Source organism: Moschus berezovskii, chromosome 1 (genome assembly GCF_049115385.1).
Source record: "Moschus berezovskii isolate FMDL1 chromosome 1, NW_MosBer_1.0, whole genome shotgun sequence".
Lineage (NCBI taxonomy): Eukaryota > Metazoa > Chordata > Mammalia > Artiodactyla > Moschidae > Moschus > Moschus berezovskii.
In genome coordinates, this window is record NC_142460.1 from 3060509 (window position 1) to 3078858 (window position 18350).

An 18350-nucleotide genomic window follows, 5' to 3' on the forward strand; every position below is an offset into this window, starting at 1 on the left:
CCCTGCACGCCTGGGTGCCCCGGGGTGTTTCCAGAGACACCTGGGCATGTGTCCCACAGATTCACCAAAGGACTCAGGTTTTAAAAGGTGCTTCAGGGGCCACCTTGAGAGGAGAGGTGGGGTCTCTGTGGACAGAGGCTCTGGAGCCAGGTCCTTTTGGGTTCTTATGGAGACTTCACTACAAAGGCACCATTGATTAAAATCTTGGCTGTTGGTATGGGAACTCAACCTCCAGCTGCTCTCCCCTACCGGGAGGTCAAGAGAGTGGAGCTAAAAGTCCCCACTGTATGTAATCAGTATTTGGCTCCACAGCCAACCAGCCGCCATCCTCAGGTGGGTGACACAGTCTACCTCATTAACATAGACACCTTATGGTTAATCACTTAGAAAGTTCCCAGGGCCTGGGAGCTGTGAGTCAGGAACCCCAGAAGAAGACCAAACATATATAAGAAAAATATATTTCTGATCATCTGAATGGCCATCTGTACTTTTCTGATAAATCACAAGATCAGTTATTGTAGCTTCATAGTAGGTCTTAAGCTCGGATAGTCAGTCCTCCAGCTTTGTTCTCCTGTGTTGTGCGGGCTCCTCTCGGACTTCTGCCCCTTAATGTAAACTTTGGAGTTAGTTTGTCAGCATCTGCAGAATACTGTGCTAGAGTCTTGATGGGTTTGTGCCGAGTCTGTAGCTCAAGTTGGAAAGAATTGAGTCTTCCTCTCCATGAACATGGGCTATCTCTCCATTTACTTAATTCTTTGATTCTTTTGTCAGTTTTATAGTTTTCCTTGTATAGATCTTGTATTTTTGTTAGATTTGTACCTAAATATATAATTTTGGGAGGTGTTAATGTAAACAGTGTTGTGTTTTAAACTTCAAGTTCCACAAGTTCATTGTTGGTCACAGCTGATTTTTGATCAAGGTTCAAAGCCAGTTCAGTAGAGAAAGAATAGTGTTTTTAACAAATGATGCTGGGACAACTGAACATCTCTATGTAAAAACAACCAAGTGAACTTCATATTTTGCACCGTATACAAAAGTTAACTAAAAATGTGTCATAGACCTAAATGTGTAAAAGTTTTAGAAGAAAAGAGGAGAAAATCCTGGCCACTGGGATGGGTTATGTCTTAGAAGCAACACCAGAAGCATATTCCTTGAGAGGAAAAAAATGGTGTTAGACACCATCAGATTAAAAATTGCTTCTCTGAAAGACTCTGTTAAAAGAATGAGAAATAAAGGCACCGACTAGAAGAAAATATTTACACATCATACATCTGACAAGGGACCTACATCCACACTATACAAAGACTTCTAAAACCAACAAGGGGGAAAACAGTTTTTAAAATGGGCAAAATATTTTAATGGACACTTCACCAAAAAAGATGTCAGATTAACACATGAGAAGATCGTTAATCACGGGGACATACAGAGAGCTATGAGGGCACATTCTTCACTCCAGGGTTAGAGCCCTGTCGGGTACGGTGGGGACCCCAGGCCCTGAAGCGTCATCCTCCCAGGCTGGGAACAGACACTGAAGCCAGCTGTGAAGACAGCTCACCGTGTCTTAGATGTTAAAAGCATTTCTGGCATGTGTTCCCTCCACTTTACTCCTGTTTCCGGAGAGAAATGGAAGCACTGTGCCTGCAGACTCACACTGGAGCGATTGAAGCAGCTTCTCCACATCTGGGAGCAGCTCTAACGGCTGTCAGTCTTTAAACAGGGTTAAATGGGAGTATCTGTGCCTCGGAGCACTGCTCTGGCAAGGGACAGAATAAGCTGTGATGTTCAGTCAGTGGTATGTGGACACATCGCAGAAGAACTGTGCAGCATGCCAGGAACCAAAGGAGTGCTTACCATGTGATTCCATTGCTCTAGATTTCTAGAAAGTGACAGAAGCAGGTCAGTGGTGGCCCAGGGATGGGGCAGAGCAGGAGGGGCAGGAGGAAGGCCTGGAGCAAGGCGGGAGGAGACTAGAGGACTGAGGGGTGGGGGTTTTGTTGTTTTTAGTTGCTAAGTCATGTCTGACTCTTTGCAACACCATGGACTGTAGCCTTCCAGGCTCCTCTGTCCATGGTATTCTCCAGGCAAAAATGCTGGAGTGGGTTGCCATTTCCTTCTCCAGAGGATCTTCCCGACTGAGGAGGGTGTTTACATGCCCTAAATTCTGTGCTCTAACCCCAGGCAGGGCACTGTGTGTCCATCAAGCCTCAGCAGCTCAGAAGAAATTGCAGGGGAAGTTAGGAGATGATCGTAAGTGAACGACATGAACCACCACAGCTGAGAACAAGAAAGCAAGTCCAAATTCGCAGAAGGGAGGGGAGGGCACAGAGCGGACAGGACTCGCTGCAGCAGCGATGAGCAGCGAACAGGCAGAAGCCCAGAGCGCTGCTTTGGAAACGGTAATAAAATTGGCAGACCTCTGGAAGTCTGACCAGACACAGGGTGCAGCCAGGCCAAGTCAGGGGAGGAGGAAAGGGTGTCAGGATCTAGTAGGAATGGACACGTGCGCAGATGGCTGCAGTGAGAGTTATAGAGACCATTAAAACTGAGATGGCATAAGAGCTTTGTAGAAACGTGTGTGTTCCTAAAACTGACTCAAGCATGTATAAGAAATTTGAATGGAATTCCAAACATTAAGAAAAAGTAAACCAGTCTCTCCCTCACTCCCAAGAAGTAAATAAATTGCAGAAAAATCAAAGAGGTGGCTGCAGAGAAAGAGGATGCAGCTCTTGCAGGAGACCCTTGAGTGAGTTCTCTGCATTCCGGGGAGGTATCCTCTTCATACATAGAGTCATTTCTAGAGATCGGGAATGTGGGGAAGGGCCCCAGCTCATCCCGTATCCCCAGACCAAGCCAGGAAGGGAAACAAAATGATGGGCTGTCCTCTAAAACATCCACATACATGGCAAATCCAACATTATTTCTAATAGCTTGATTTTCTTCCAAATCTGTAACTTGAATCAAAATCTCATCATTTTTCATAGCACTTGACACTCTGATGAGCACGGGAGTTTTGATCTGCTCCGTTTCCAACCTGGGCCGGTTCACCCCTCCTTAGGCAACATGATGGTCCCCCGCTCCTGGGAGATCACCATATTGATGCCGAACTTAGTGCGGACACCCGATCGCCATAGCGCACTGTAGCACAGAACTCCTGAGTTCAAGCGATCCTCCAGCCTCAGCCTCCCGAGTAGCTGAGACTACAGGCGCGCGCCACCGCACCCGGCAGCACTTGACACTCAAGTGGAAAAGTCTCGCTGAGTGGTTAAGGCAGCAGGGCATGTGTGAAGGACACTCCCAGCCCTGTCCTCTGGGATCTCCATGCAGATGATTGAATCCTTAGTCTTTGGTGATTCACTCAACCCTGGAAGTGGGGACGGGGCTGAGCTCCCACCCTCTGATCTTTGGTGCCCCTGGAGGGCTGCTCCTGCCTCTGGCAGTCACGTGGTCACCATGAACAGGGTTTGGGGGGCTGGCCTTGGTCTCACAGGGGGCAGGGCTGCCTCCCACAGACGGTTCCGGTTCCAGAGTGGTCAGGGCAGTGGGTGGGCTTTGGGTGAGACCACAGTGGGGGGGTGGCGGTGAGGGGTCCTGGGGGCTGTTACCTCTGGGTGAATCCTGTTGACTGGGCCATTGGAGGGGGTAGCACAGCCTGTGCTTCACACAGAGCTGGGGAGAAAGCAGAGACCACCTGCCTGAGGGCAGCAGTGCGCGCGACCATGCAGAGACCTGTCTCCCACCACTGCCTCCTTCCCCTCCCCCAGACACAGAGGGGGCCGGGGGCATCGGCTGTGAGCCCCCCTGCCGTGGGGAGGCTGTGGGGTCACAGGGACAGCCAGTTTTCACAGGGGTTTGCTGGGGGCGGTGGGCTTGTACAGTGCACACCCCACGCGTGTTTGCTGCTGGTAAAGTCGGCCCCTCCATGTTCCCCGTGAGACTCGCCGGGGTGGAGGGGGGCTGAGCCGAGTGGGTGGACCACTTCCCACCAGGGCCTAGGATTCGCCTGCAAAGCATGTGTTCAGAATTAATGACTTGTAACTCGTATAAGTTTCTGCAAGAGCAGGGTTTTCAAGTTTGCCCCAGGAGGCTGAATTCAGCTTAATGGGGCCTAAACCCCCTGACAAGACTCTGATTTACATAAGAAAGGGCTCCCTGTGGATTTTGTGCGCACTGAATCCTTCCCTACTGTTCCTTGCTAGATAGGAGAAAACCTGTGCTCTAATTTCCTTCTTAGAGGGTGGGGGGAGCCAGGGATTTGTCCAGTCAGCGCACACTGAGCTGTGAGGCCAGGTCCCTAAATGCTGGGATGTTTTAGTATCCTAAACAGATGAATCCCTCCCGCTTAGAGCCTGTTGATGGGAGAAGGTAGGGGACAGATAGTAAGATCTGCAGGGGTTCAGCAGAGGGGGCACCTGGTGGGCTCCAGTGGCAGCTAAGGGGGCTGCCCAGAGAGAAGGACTTTGCACAGACCAAGGTGGGGGCACTGGGGACCCTTGGCTGAGGACTGGAGCTCCTCGGGGAGCAGAGGATGCCCATGCTGCTGGCTCAGGGAAGAGGTATGAGGAAGAAGACCCCTGGAGCCAGTGAGCTTTGCCCCCTGGGTGCTGGGACATGGACCCCTGAGGCCATGGAGGGCGTCTCTCCCACTGTCTGTGGGGCTCAGAGCAGTGGCATGTACGTGAGGCGGTGCTGGGGTTGGTTTTGAAACGAAGCCTGGAGGGTTGGTGCTGTGACCTCACCCACACCAAATGCAGGGTCAGGACGGTCGATGACGCCACCAGGGAGCAGTTTCCATCTCTCTGGAGCTGCCGTTTTTTATTTATTAGAAGTAATGAGATAACGGTTTATTTTTTCTTCTGATTTTTCTCACAAGAAATGTGGCTGGATATCATTTTAGAACTAGTCTTCGGTAAATGTGTTATCTTGGGAAACATGGAGGCAAAAGATTGTTCCAGCATAAAATAATTAAGTAGATTTTTCTCTTTAGAATTTTAAACTCAGTCAGTTATTTAGTGAAAGTCGCTTAGTTGTGTCTGACTCTTTGCGACCCCATGGACTGTGCTGTCTGTGGAGTTCTCCAGGCCAGAATACTGGAGTGGATAGCCGTTCCCTTCTCCAGCAGGTCTTCCCAACCCAGGGATCGAACCCAGGTCTCCTGCATTGCAGGAAGATTCTTAACTAGCTAAGCCACCAGGGAACCCGAGTCAGTTATTTCAGTTCAGTTCGGTCGCTCAGTCGTGTCCGACTCCTTGCGACCCCATGAATCACAGCACACCAGGCCTCCCTGTCCATCACCAACTCCCGGAGTTCACTCAAACTCATTGCCATCGAGTCGGTGATGCCATCTAGCCATCTCATTCTCTGTCATCCCCGTCTCCTCCCGCCCCCAATCCCTTCCAGCATCAGACTCTTTTCCAGTGAGTCAACTCATCGCATGAGGTGGCCAAAGTATTGGAGTTTCAGCTTTAGCATCAGTCCTTCCAATGAACACCCAGGATTGATCTCCTTTAGAATGGACTGGTTGGATCTCCTTGCAGTCCAAGGGACTCTCAAGAGTCTTCTCCAGCACCACAGTTCAAAAGATTCAATTCTTCGGCAATCAGCTTTCTTCACAGTCCAACCCTCACATCCATACATGACCACTGGGAGAACCATAGCCTTGACTAGACGGACCTTTGTTGGCAAAGTAATGTCTCTGCTTTTTAATATGCTATCTAGGTTGGTCATAACTTTCCTTCCAAGGAGTAAGCGCCTTTTAATTTCATGGCTGCAGTCAGCATCCGCAGTGATTTTGGAGCCCAAAAAAATGAAGTCTGACACTGTTTCCACTGTTTCCCCATCTATTTCCCATGAAGTGATGGGACCAGATGCCATGATCTTTGTTTTCTGAATGTTGAGCTTCAAGCCAACCTTTTCACTCTCCTCTTTCACTTTCATCAAGAGGCTTTTGAGTTCCTCTTCACTTTCTGCCATAAGGGTGGTGTCATCTGCATATCTGAGGTTATTGATATTTCTCCCGGCAATCTTGATTCCCACTTGTGCTTCTTCCAGCCCAGCGTTCCTCATGATGTACTCTGCATAGAAGTTAAATAAGCAGGGTGACAATATACAACCTTGACATACTCCTTTTCCTATTTGGAACCAGTCTGTTGTTCCATGTCCAGTTCTGACTGTTGCTTCCTGACCTGCATACAGGTTTCTCAAGAGGCAGGTCAGGTGGTCTGGTATTCCCATCTCTTTCAGAATTTTCCACAGTTTATTGTAATCCACACAGTCAAAGGCTTTGGCATAGTCAACTGCCTTTTAAATTGGTTAACACTTGTATGGAATGAGCAGCATGCCCACATGAGCATGGCGCTATGGAGGGCCCAGGCCAAAGGGACCATGCACTGAGGGCCTCTTCCTCTGCCTCCAGGTGGAATGTGGTGGGCATCCAGGGGTCCCTGCTCAGCATCTTCGTGGAGCCCATTTACTTCTCCAGCATCATTCTGGGCAGCCTCTACCACGGGGACCACCTCTCCAGGGCCATGTACCAGCGCATCTCCAACATCGAGGACCTGCCCCCACTGTACACCCTCAACAAGCCTCTGCTCAGCGGCAAGTACCCGCCCCTTCCTGACTGCAGCGTGTGGGTCTCACGAGTAACACACCAGTGTGGGCTGCACTGAGGCGGGGGGTGGTGGGGAGTGTTGGGCCACTCAAAAGGGGCGGAGGCGATGGATGGGTCATCTGAGTGGGTACCTCGAGTTTCCCCTCTCTTGCCAGTTGAAAACCTCACCATTTACAGGGAAATTTGAGCCCAGACTCAGCACCCGCAGGCTTTCCTCTCACTGCTTGTGCTGCTGAGTCCTGCATCCACTGTAGAGGCTTGCAGGTGCCATGAAGATGCCACAGGCTTCAGTCGCCCAAGCTGATGCTGGGCCAGCCCACAGAGGGTTCACAGCCACGGTGGCAAGCTCTGCAGGAGGTCGGCAGTGGGGCTGTGTGCCCGTGGCAGGCAGTGAAAGTGGTGTCTCTCTCAGTGGGGACGTGCACCTGCCTAGTGCGCCCTGGGTTACTGGTTGTTTATTGTTTTTCTTCTAGAATATCAGTGGCTAGCGGTAAAGTGAACAAGAGCTTTTGAATTCAAGGGCCCTAACTTCTCAGTTCACCTTTACTTAAAAGGACACAGTTAAGGTATTTTTATCCTTTGGAAATATTGCTTTACCTACTTTTAAAGCTAGAACTAAAACCCTAACCGTGAACTAGAATGCCTCTTGGTGTGTGTGCGTTTTGCCGTGGTCTGTGGTCTTGCTACTAGCCCATCTCTAACTGAGAAAAGCAACGTGGAGCTTTGAAAGCATGTCTGTTAGAGCACATGGATCACACGGGAATGGAGAAGAAGTTGCTCCAAATTCAGTGTCACAGCTCTCTACTGAAAACCGTTATCTTCTTAGGAGAAAAAAGATCAAAGTAGACTGATAAAATTTGATGGTAAGTTGAAATTGTAGTGTCCCTCCTGTTGAACTTACACTGGCAGATGTGAAGCAGGTGTACTTGGATGTGTGTGTTTGCGTGTGACTCTCTCACGAGTTTTCCTTGTTCGATCTGTGCTTTGTGTGTGGGGCAAGAGTGCTTTGATTCAATCAGCTGTCACTTGTCTTGAGTGGTCATAGCCACTGAGAACATCTGTGAAACACGTGGCCCGGGGGCTACTCGGGAGTCACCGCTGCCCAGTGCCCAGTTGGGTGGCTCCGGTGTGTTGCTCCACCGCTTGCTAAAGGAGTCCTGGCCACTGACAGGCTTGCTTACCCATGAAGTCAAGTGTGCTTTTATCACATCGTCCATGTACAGAGTGCGTCTATATCTGTGAGCACATGCTGGAACGCAGTGCTTCACCGTGTATGTTTGTTAGAAGCGGGAACTTACAAATAAGGAAGACTTGTTCTTCCTTCTTCTGCCCCAGTGTGGCCCTGAGGCCCACAGACGCCATGCAGGGCGTCTTCACAGACAGAAGGATTCAAACGGGAGAAATTCGGAGGAGACGGTGTCCGTGTCCCAGTAACTCAGGAGGTCACACTCTTTTAAATGGGCCTGTGGCACAGCCCTCAGCTTTCTCACAGGGAGTCCCCAGTCAGTGAGTGGCCAGGTCCGCCTGGGCAGTCCCCTCCCAGTCCTCCTGCTGAGCTCACCCGGCGCACGGCTGTGTGCCTCACAGGTCATGCCCCGTTTGCTGCTCTTTTTCACCTAGTTTATCGCAGGCCATTCCCATGTTGGAAGGAGAATGCCATGTAACAGCCGTGAGAGAACGGTAGTGTCTGAAGGGGGCGAGAGAAACGGGCCTGATTGCCACACAGAGAACGGCTGAGGCGACTGAGCAAGGTTCCCTGGAAACTGGAGCACGTCTGGATGGACTCATTAAAAGGTTTATGGGCAGACTGTGTTGGAAAATGCCATTGAGGTTAAAAATGAGAGTTTTACTTTAATTTCAGCATGAAAAGTGCGTGTTTAAGAAAGAACTTCTTGGAGGTAAACCTTTGCTTGGGCGCTCACGTGGTGCACTTTCCCATCCTTCTGAACGCTCTTGTTCCTCCTTTTCAGATTAGTTTCAAATCCGGCACTGCGAGTTCAGGATGGTTCTGGCTCCTGACTCTCCTCCACGGGCCCCTAGGGCTGAGTCTCTCCCTGGCCCCATTTGCCGTCAGGTGCACCGAGAGAGCTCGGTGAGGGAGACCAAGACGCGTGACTGTTGTGGCGCCCAGGCTCCCGGTGTGGCCACAGCCAGGGTGCCTGGGGTCACGGGGTGAGACCCATGGCGCCGACCTCACTGCCAGCAGTGTCACGAAACTAACACACAGAGGGGGAGCGCAAGGCGGTGGGCCGAGGGTGTGGGCTCACCTACCCCGGAACAGGAGCACAGGAAATGGAGAATTTAACGAAGCCCCAGTCAGAAATCCGTGATTCAATATCTGACATTAAAGAGTACTCTAGAAGCCATGGATAATAGACGGAATGACCCAGAGGAACGCAGAAATGATCTGGAAGAGAGAGTAATGGAACTCACCCAACCAGAACAGTAGACAGAAAGATGACAAAACACAACGGAAATGAGTGGAACATGTGGGATCTCTGGGGTAACGTCAGATGTACCATGTTGTAGGAGCTCTAGAAGGAGAAGGGGGCTAAAAAGTGTATTCAAGGAAATTATGGCTGAAAACTTTTCAAACCTAAAGAAGGAAACAGATATCCAGGTACAGGAAGCACAGAAAGTCCCAAATAAGATGAACTGAGTCAAACCCACACCAACCAACACATCATTAAAATGACAAAAGGTAAAGAATTCTTAAGGCTACAAGAAAAAAACAAGGCGTCAGTTACATGAGATCCCTGGTAAAGCTATCAGTAGCCACAAAGAGTGGCACAGTATATTCACCATGCTGAAAGGGAAGAACATAGAACCCAGGATACGCGTCCCAGCAAGATTATGATTTAGAATAGAAGAAGAGCTGAAGAATTTCTCAGACAAGCGAAAACTAGCATTCCAACAGTACTGAATGTCCCTGAAAGAATTATTGAAGGGCTTTCTCTAAATAGAAGAGAAGTAAGAAAATATAGGAAAGAGAAAATCCCATTAGGAAAGGCAAATATGGAGTAAGACAGTCACTTAAATAATCCAGTCTGTAATTAAACGACCGAAAAATATAAAAGCAACTATGACTGTGACAAACAGTAAAGGGAAATAGACACACACACCCCATGTTCACAGCAGCACTGTTTACAATAGCTGAGGTATGGACGCAACCTAAACGTCCATCGACAATGGACAAAGGAGACGTGGTACGTGTATGCAGTGGAATGTTACTCAGCCATGACAAGAATGCCGTAACGCCATTTACAGCAACGTGGATGGACCTAGAGATTGTCATACTGAATGAAGTTAGCCAGACAAAGAAAGAGAAATGATATGATACTGCTTTTTGTGGAATCCAGAAAGAAATGACACAAATGCAACTATTTACAAAACAGACTCACAGACTGAGAACGAACATGTGGCTACCAGGGTGGAAGTGGGGGAAAGGATAGTTAGGGAGTTTGGGGTGGACATATGCACACTGTTATATTTTAAATGGATAAGCAGCAAGGACCTACTGTACAGCACAAGGAACTCTGCTCCGTATTCTGTAACAACCTAATTGGGAAAATAATTTAAAGAAGAATGGATACATGTATGTGTATTAAAAATAAATGATAAGTTTAAAAAAAGAAAAACCTGTGGGGCTTTCGCAGAATTCACAGATAGAGATACGTGAAATTCTGTTTCCTTCCTGCTCCCATTATTGTAGTATTCCCCATAAAAGCTCATCTTAACAAAAGCAGCTGCTGGTATTTAGTGATAATTCTCTGTACTGTGTTAGTTGTTTCTTTTGGGATAGGAAATTGATTATGTGACCTTAACATAGTGAAGACTTTGCAGGTGTGCTGCCTTCTACCTTAGGTAGTAACTTAGTTATGTAAACAGTGAAGAATGATTTAAAGTACAGGAATGTTGTAATTTTATTAGGAAAACAAAAAAATGAAAAAACTAGGCTTATTTATTTATATTTTCCATAGAAAGTTATGGATTAAAATGCTGCTGTCTTAAATAATGCATTTTATAGTGAGTTTTGATATTATTTGTATGCATATTCATAAACTTTTAACAGCGAGTTGATGGGAAAAGAAGTGACACTGAATAGAGTTACATATCATGATGCCCATCTTTCTGTCCAATGGCAGACATGCTTTTCAGCTTGGAACTCAGAGTATGACAGTTTCCATTCATAACAAAACAGATCAGTCACAAAGAAATGAACATTTCCCCTTATTCAAACTTGGTTAATGTTTTTCACCCATTTGTCAGTTCTAAGGAATTAGAAATTGGTGTGAACCCTAATATCCCTCTGAATGACAAACACTTTAATGTATATATAATCTTGATTTAACTATTTGGAAAACAATTTATATTGTTATCAGATATAGTAAATATTCAACCATAATTGACCAGAATAAAACAGTAAAGGGATAAACAGGGAAGATGTGAAATATGATATCAAAACCGCAAAATGTGGGAGGAGAGTTCAGAATGTGGCTCTTTCAGAGTGTGTTTGAACTTAAATGGTTTATCAGTGTAAGTCTGGTACATATGATTATGGGTCAACACATGTGAACCCCAAGGTAACAACAAATCTAAAACCGACAATAGATACACAGAAATCAAAAAGAAAGGAACCTAAGCACTGTTTTTGTTTAGTCACTCAGTCGTGTCTAGCTCTTCTGTGACTCCATGGATTGCAGCCATACTACTAAAGAAAATCATCAAACCGTGACAGGAGAAACAAAAAGAAGAAGAGAAGAACATAGAAGAACTATGAACACAACTGGAAAACTAGTCACAAAATGGCAATAAAAGCGTACATATCAGTAATTACTCTAAGTGTTGATGGACTAAATACTCTTGACTACAGGACACAGCGTGGCTAATCGGATAATAAACAGACCCTTCAATATGCTGCCTGCAGGAGACGCACTTCAGGGTAAAACACACACAGACGAAAGGGGATGGAAAAAGATATACAGACAGAAACTTCAAGGAAAAGGAGCTAGCAGTACTCACATCAAAGTAGACTTCAAAACAAAGACAAAGAATGGCATTATATAGTGATAAAGGAAACAGTACAAGGGGAAGATATAACATTCCTTAACCACATATTGACTAGAGATGAATTAATACGCCTTTTGTTACCTTCATGTTATTAACCGGAGTGTTTCAACATTTACTTACATAACAAATCGCCAGCCACAGGCATTAGTTTCTGCAAAAAACCCCCAGTCAAGACTATGTTAACATATACAGGAGCGCCCAAATTTATAAAACAAATACTAACAGATGTAAAGGAGGAAATTGACAATAATACAATAATAGGTGACTTGAACACTCCACTGACATCAGTGGACAGATCAGAAGGAAAATCAGTAAGGCAAAGCTGGTCTTAAATGACAAATTAGACTAGTTGGACTTGATTGATATCTATAAGACGTTATCTCCCAAACCAGGAGAACATATATTCTTTTAAGTGCACATGGAATGTTCTCCAGGCTAGACTACCTACTACGTCACAAAACAAACTTCAGCAATTTTAGAGGGCAGAAATTATATCAGGTGTTTTTTCTGCCCATAGTAGTATGAAACTAGAAATCAACTACTGATAGAGAAAAAGAAAGGAAACAAATCTGTGGACGCTAAACAACATGCTACTAAAAAAGCAATGGGTCAGTGATGAAACCAAAGCGGAAATCCGAAAACACTTTAACATAAATGAAAATGGAACACAGCTTTCCAGAATGGATGGGTTGCAGCAAAAGCAGTACCAAAGGCAAATTCATGGCAATACAGCCCTTCCTCAGGTAAGAAGAAAAATTTCAAGTAAACAACTTAAGCTGCCATCTAAAAATTTAGAAAAGAACAAAGGATGCCCAGAGTCAGAAGGAAGGAAATAATAAAGATCAGAGAGAGAAATTTAAACATAGTTTTAATAGAAATATAAACGAAAGCCAGAGCTGGTTTTTTGGTACAGACACACAAACTTGATAACTTTTAGTCAGTCTCATCAAGAAGAAAAGAGAGGGGGTCCAAATAGAAGTGAAAGAGGGGAAATGTCTAACAATACCACAAAAATACAAAAGATCATAAGAGTACTATGAATAGTTATATGCCAACAAATTGGACAATCTAGAAGAAATGGACAAATTTCTATAAGCACACAGCCTGGCAAGATGGAGTCAAGAATAAACAGACAATTTGAACTGACCAATCACTAGAAGTGAAATTGAATTTATAATTAGGAAAAAAAACTAGCAAAAAAAGTTCAAGACCTGACAGGGGAATCTACCAAACATATAAAGAAGAACTTCTATGTATCCTTCTTAAACTATTCCCCAAAATTGAAGAGGATGAAACACTCCCAAATTGATTCTATGAGGCCACAATTGCCCTAATGCTAAAACCAAAGATACTATAAAGAAACAAAACTTTGAGCCAATATCTTTGATGAATATAGATGGAAAATTCCTCAACAAAATGTTAGCAAACCAAATCCAGCAGTACATTAAAAGGATCATGTATCATGGTCAGATTGATTTACTTTAGGGTCACAAGGATGGTTTAATGTTCACATGTCAGTCAATGTGATATATACCACATTAACAAAATGAAAGATAAAAATCATATGATCATCTCAATAGACTCAAGAAAAGCATTTGAAAAAAATTCAACATGCATTCATGATTAAAGCTTTCATTAAAGTGAGCATAGAGGGAACATAGCTCAACAATATAAAGGCCATTTACAACAAACCCACAACCAACATAATACTCAGTGGTGAGAAGCTGAAAGCTTTCCTATTAAATTCAGAAAGAAGGGGCAACACTCTTGCCACTTCTATTTCATACAGTTTTGGAAGTCTTGGCCACAGTGGTCAGACAAGAAAAAGAAATAGAAGGTACCCAGGTTGGAAGGGAAGAGGTTCAGTTCAGTTCAGTTCAGTTCAGTCGCTCAGTTGTGTCCGACTCTCTGTGACCCCATGAATCACGGCACGCCAGGCCTCCCTGTCCATCACCAACTCCTGGAGGTCACTCAAACTCATGTCCACAGAGTCAGTGATGCCATCCAGCCATCTCATTCTCGGTCGTCCCCTTCTCCTCCCACCCCCAACCTTTCCCAGCATCAGAGTCTTTTCCAGTGAGTCAACTCGTCGCATGAGGTGGCCAAAGTATTACAGTTTCAGCTTTAGCATCAGTCCTTCCAATGAACACCCAGGATCGATCTCCCTTAGAATGGACTGGTTGGATCTCCTTGCAGTCCAAGGGACTCTCAAGAGTCTTCTCCAACACCACAGTTCAAAAGCATCAATTCTTTGGCGATCAGCTTTCTTCACAGTCCAACTCTCATATCTGTACATGACCACGGGAAAAACCATAGCCTTGACTAGATGGACCTTGGTTGGCAAAGTAATGTCTGCTTTTTAATATATTATCAAGGTTGGTCATAACTTTCCTTCCAAGGAGTAAGCGTCTTTTAATTTCCTGGCTGCAATCAGCATCTGCAGTGATTTTGGAGCCCCCAAAAATAAAGTTTGACACTGTTTCCACTGTTTTTCCATCTATTTCCCATGAAGTGATGGGACCAGATGCCATGATCTTCGTTTTCTGAATGTTGAGCTTCAATCCAACCTTTTCACTCTCCTCTTTCACTTTCATCAAGAGGCTTTTGAGTTCCTCTTCACTTTCTGCCATAAGGGTAGTGTCATCTGCATATCTTAGATTATTGATATTTCTCCCAGCAATCTTGATTCCAGCTTGTGCTTCTTCCAGCCCAGCGTTCCTCATGATGTACTCTGCATATAAGTTAAATAAGCAGGGTGACAATATACAGCCTTGACGCGCTCCTTTTCCTATTTGGAACCAGTCTGTTGTTCCATGTCCAGTTCTGACTGTTGCTTCCTGACCTGCATACAGATTTCTCAAGAGGCAGGTTAGGTGGTCTGGTATTCCCATCTCTTTCAGAATGTTCCACAGTTTTTTGTGATCCACACAGTCAAAGGCTTTGGCATAGTCAATGAAGCAGAAATAGATGCTCTTCTGGAACTCCCTTGCTTTCTCCATGATCCAGCAGATGTTGGCAATTTGATCTCTGGTGCCTCTGCCTTTTCTAAAACCTGCTTGAGGTAAAACTCACTATTTGCAGATGACCCGATTATCTCTACAGAGAACCCTAACGTCTCCACCCAAATACTATTATAACTAATAAGTGAATTCAGCAAGGTTGCAGAATCCAAGATTACTATACAGAAATCCTTTTTGTTTCTGTATGTTAATAAAGGCTTCCCAGATGGTGCTAGTAGTAAAGAACCCACCTGTCAATGCGGGAGACATAAGAGATGCAGTTTCAATCCCTGGGTTGGGAAGGTCCCCTGGAGGAGGGCATGGCAACCCACTCCAGTTTTCTTGCCTAGAGAACCCCATGGACAGAGGAGCCTGGCAGGCTACCAGTCCATAGGGTTGCAAAGAGTTTGATATGACTGAAGCAACTTAGCGCACAGCACACACACTAATAATGAAGTATCAGAGGAAATTTAAAAAGAATTCCATTTAAAATTGCATCAAAAAGAATAAAATACTTGGAAATAAACTTAACCAAGGATCTGAAAGACCTGAAAATTATAAAGCATTGATGAAAGAAATTGCGGATGATGCAAAGAAATGGAAAGATATCCCAACGCTCTTGGATTGGGAGTATTAATATTGTTAAATTGGCCATTCTCTCCAAAGACAGCTACAGATATAATGCAGTCTCTGTCAAAATGCTCAGGACATTTTTCAGATCTAGATCAAATAATCTTAAAATTTGCTGGAACTGCAAAAGACCCTGAATTGGCAAAGCAATCTTGAGAAAAAAGAATAAAACTGGAGGAATCATGCTTCCTGACTTCAGACTATACAACAAAGCTACATTAATCAAAACAGTATTGTATTGGCACAAAAAGAGATGCATGGATCAGTGAAACAGAATAGAGAGCCCTGCAACTAACCCACATACCTGTAGTCAATTAGTCTTTGAGGAGGGAAGCAAGATATACAATAGAGAAAAGACAGTCTCTTCTGCAAGTGGTGTTAAGAAAGCTGGACAGCCACCTGTAATCAGTGAAGTTAGAACACACCCTCACACCATACCCAAAAATAAACTGAAAATGGTTTCTAAAGACCTAATTGTAAGAATTGAAACCATAAAACTCCTAGAAGAGAACCCAGGTGGAACCCTCTTTGACTAAGATCATAGCAGTATTTTTTTTTTAATTTTTGTTTTTATTGGAGGCTAATTATTTTACAATATTATATTGGTTGGTTTTGTCATACATTAACATGAATCCGCCCTGGGTGTACATGAGTTCCCTTCCCGAACCCCCCCTCCCACCTCCCTCCTCCCCTTATCCTCCCTCTGGGTCATCCCCGCATACCAGCGCTGAGCATCCTATAACGTGCATCGACCCTGAACTGGCGATTCGTTTCACATATGATAATATACATGTTTCAATGCCATTCTCCCAAACCATCCCACCCTCACCCTCTCCCACAGAGTCCCAGAGACTGTTCTATACATCTGTGTCTCTTTTGCTGTCTCGTATACAGGGTTATCATTTGCATCTTTCTAAATTCCATATATATGCGTTCGTATATTGTATTGGTATTTTTCTTTCTGGCTTACTTCACTCTGTATAATAGGCTCTAGTTTCATCCACCTCATTAGAACTGGTTCAAATGCATTCTTTTTAATGGCTGAGTAATACTCCATTGTTTATATGAACCAAAGCTTTCTTATCCATTCGTCTGCAAATGGACATCTAGGTTGCTTCCATGTCCTGGCTATTATAAACAGTGCTGTGATGAACATTGGAGTACATGTGTCTCTTTCAATTCTGGTTTCCTCGGTGTGTATGCCCAGGGGTGCGATTGCTGGATCATATGGCAGTTCTATTTCCAGTTTTTTGAGGAATCTCCACGCTGTTCTCCATAGTGGCTGTACTAGTTTGCATTCCCACCAACAGTGTAAGAGGGTTCCCTTCTCTCCACACCCTCTCCAGCATTTATTGCATGTAGACTTTTGGATAGCAGCCATTCTGACTGGTGTGAAATGGTATCTCATTGTGGTTTTGATTTGCATTTCTCTGATTATGAGGGATGTTGAGCATTTTTTCATGTGTTTGTTAGCCATCTTTATGTCTTCTTTGGAGAAATGTCTGTTTAGTTCTTTGGCCCATTTTTTGATTGGTTCATTTATTTTTCTGGAATTGAGCTGCAGGAGCTGCTTGTATAATTTGGAGATTAATCCTTTATCAGTTGCTTTATTTGCTATTATTTTCTCCCATTCTGAAGGCTGTCTTTTCACCTTGCTTATAGTTTCCTTTGCTGTGCAGAAGCTTTTGATTTTCATTAGGTCCCATTTGTTTATTTTTGCTTTTATTTCCAATATTCTGGGAGGTGGGTCTTGGAGGATCCTGCTGTGATTTATGTCAGAGAGTGTTTTGCCTACGTTCTCCTCTAGGAGTTTTATAGTTTCTGGTCTTACATTTAGCTCTCTAATCCATTTTGAGTTTATTTTTGTGTATGGTGTTAGGAAGTGTTCTAGTTTCATTCGTTTACAAGTGGCTGACCAGTTTTCTCAGCACCACTTGTTAGACTGTCTTTTCTCCATTTTATATTCTTGCCTCCTTTGTCAAAGATAAGGTGTCCATAGGTGAGTGGGTTTATCTCTGGGCTTTCTATTTTGTTCCATTGATCTATATTTCTGTCTTAATGCCAGTACCATACTGTCTTGATGACTGTGGCTTTGTAGTAGAGCCTGAAGTCCAGCAGGTTGATTCCCCCAGTTCCATTTTTCTTCCTCAAGATTGCTTTGGCTATTCGAGGTTTTTTGTATTTCCATACAAATTGTGAAATTATTTCTTCTAGTTCTGTGAAAAATATCGTTGGTAGTTTGATAGGGATTGCATTGAATGTATAAATTACTTTGGGTAGTATACTCATTTTTACAATATTTATTCTTCCAATCCACGAACACAGTATATTTCTCCATCTATTAGTGTCCTCTTTGATTACTTTCACTAGTGTTTTATAGTTTTCTATGTACAAGTCTTTTGTTTCCTTAGGTAGATATATTCCTAAGTATTTAATTATTTCGTTGCAACAGTGAATGGAATAGTTTCCTTAATTTCTCTTTCTATTTTCTCATTATTAGTGTATAGGAATGCAAGTGATTTCTGTGTGTTGATTTTATATCCTGCAACTTTACTGTATTCATTGATTAGCTCTAGTAGTTTTCTGGTAGAGTCTTTAGGGTTTTCTGTGTAGAGGATCATGTCATCAGCGAACAGTGAAAGTTTTACTTCTTCTTTTCCAATTTGTATTCCTTTTATGTCTTTTTCTGCTCTGATTGCTGTGGCCAAAACTTCCAGAACTATGTTGAATAGTAGTGGTGAGAGTGGGCACCCTTGTCTTGTTCCTGACTTTAGGGGAAATGCTTTCAGTTTTTCACCATTGAGGATAATGTTTGCTGTGGGTTTGTCATATATAGCTTTTATTATGTTGAGATATGTCCTTTCTATTCCCACTTTCTGGAGGCTTTTTATCATAAATGGATGTTGTATTTTGTCAAAGGCTTTCTCTGCATCTATTGAGATAATCATATGATTTTTATTTTTCAGTTTGTTAATGTGGTGTATTACATTGATTGATTTGCGGATATTGAAGAATCCTTGCATTCCTAGGATAAAGCCCACTTG

The 18350-nt window shown here is 44.2% G+C and overlaps 1 protein-coding gene and 1 non-coding gene across 4 annotated transcripts in view; one reads left to right on the forward strand and one right to left on the reverse strand.

The window, feature by feature from the left end:
* The window catches only part of ADARB1 (adenosine deaminase RNA specific B1), a 119468-nt gene that overhangs the window by 87100 nt on the left and 14018 nt on the right, over positions 1–18350 (forward strand). For 2 of the 3 annotated variants that reach the window (XM_088834827.1, XM_088834829.1), the window contains exon 10: positions 6413–6594. In XM_088834827.1, coding sequence (XP_088690953.1) covers positions 6413–6594 — 182 coding nt within the window. Of the gene's footprint in view, positions 1–6412; positions 6595–7080; positions 7174–18350 lie in introns of all 3 variants that reach the window. The other variant, XR_016037115.1, reaches the window with a different exon arrangement.
* LOC148778645 (signal recognition particle RNA) lies at positions 2924–3224 on the reverse strand. Its single transcript, XR_016038481.1, has one exon.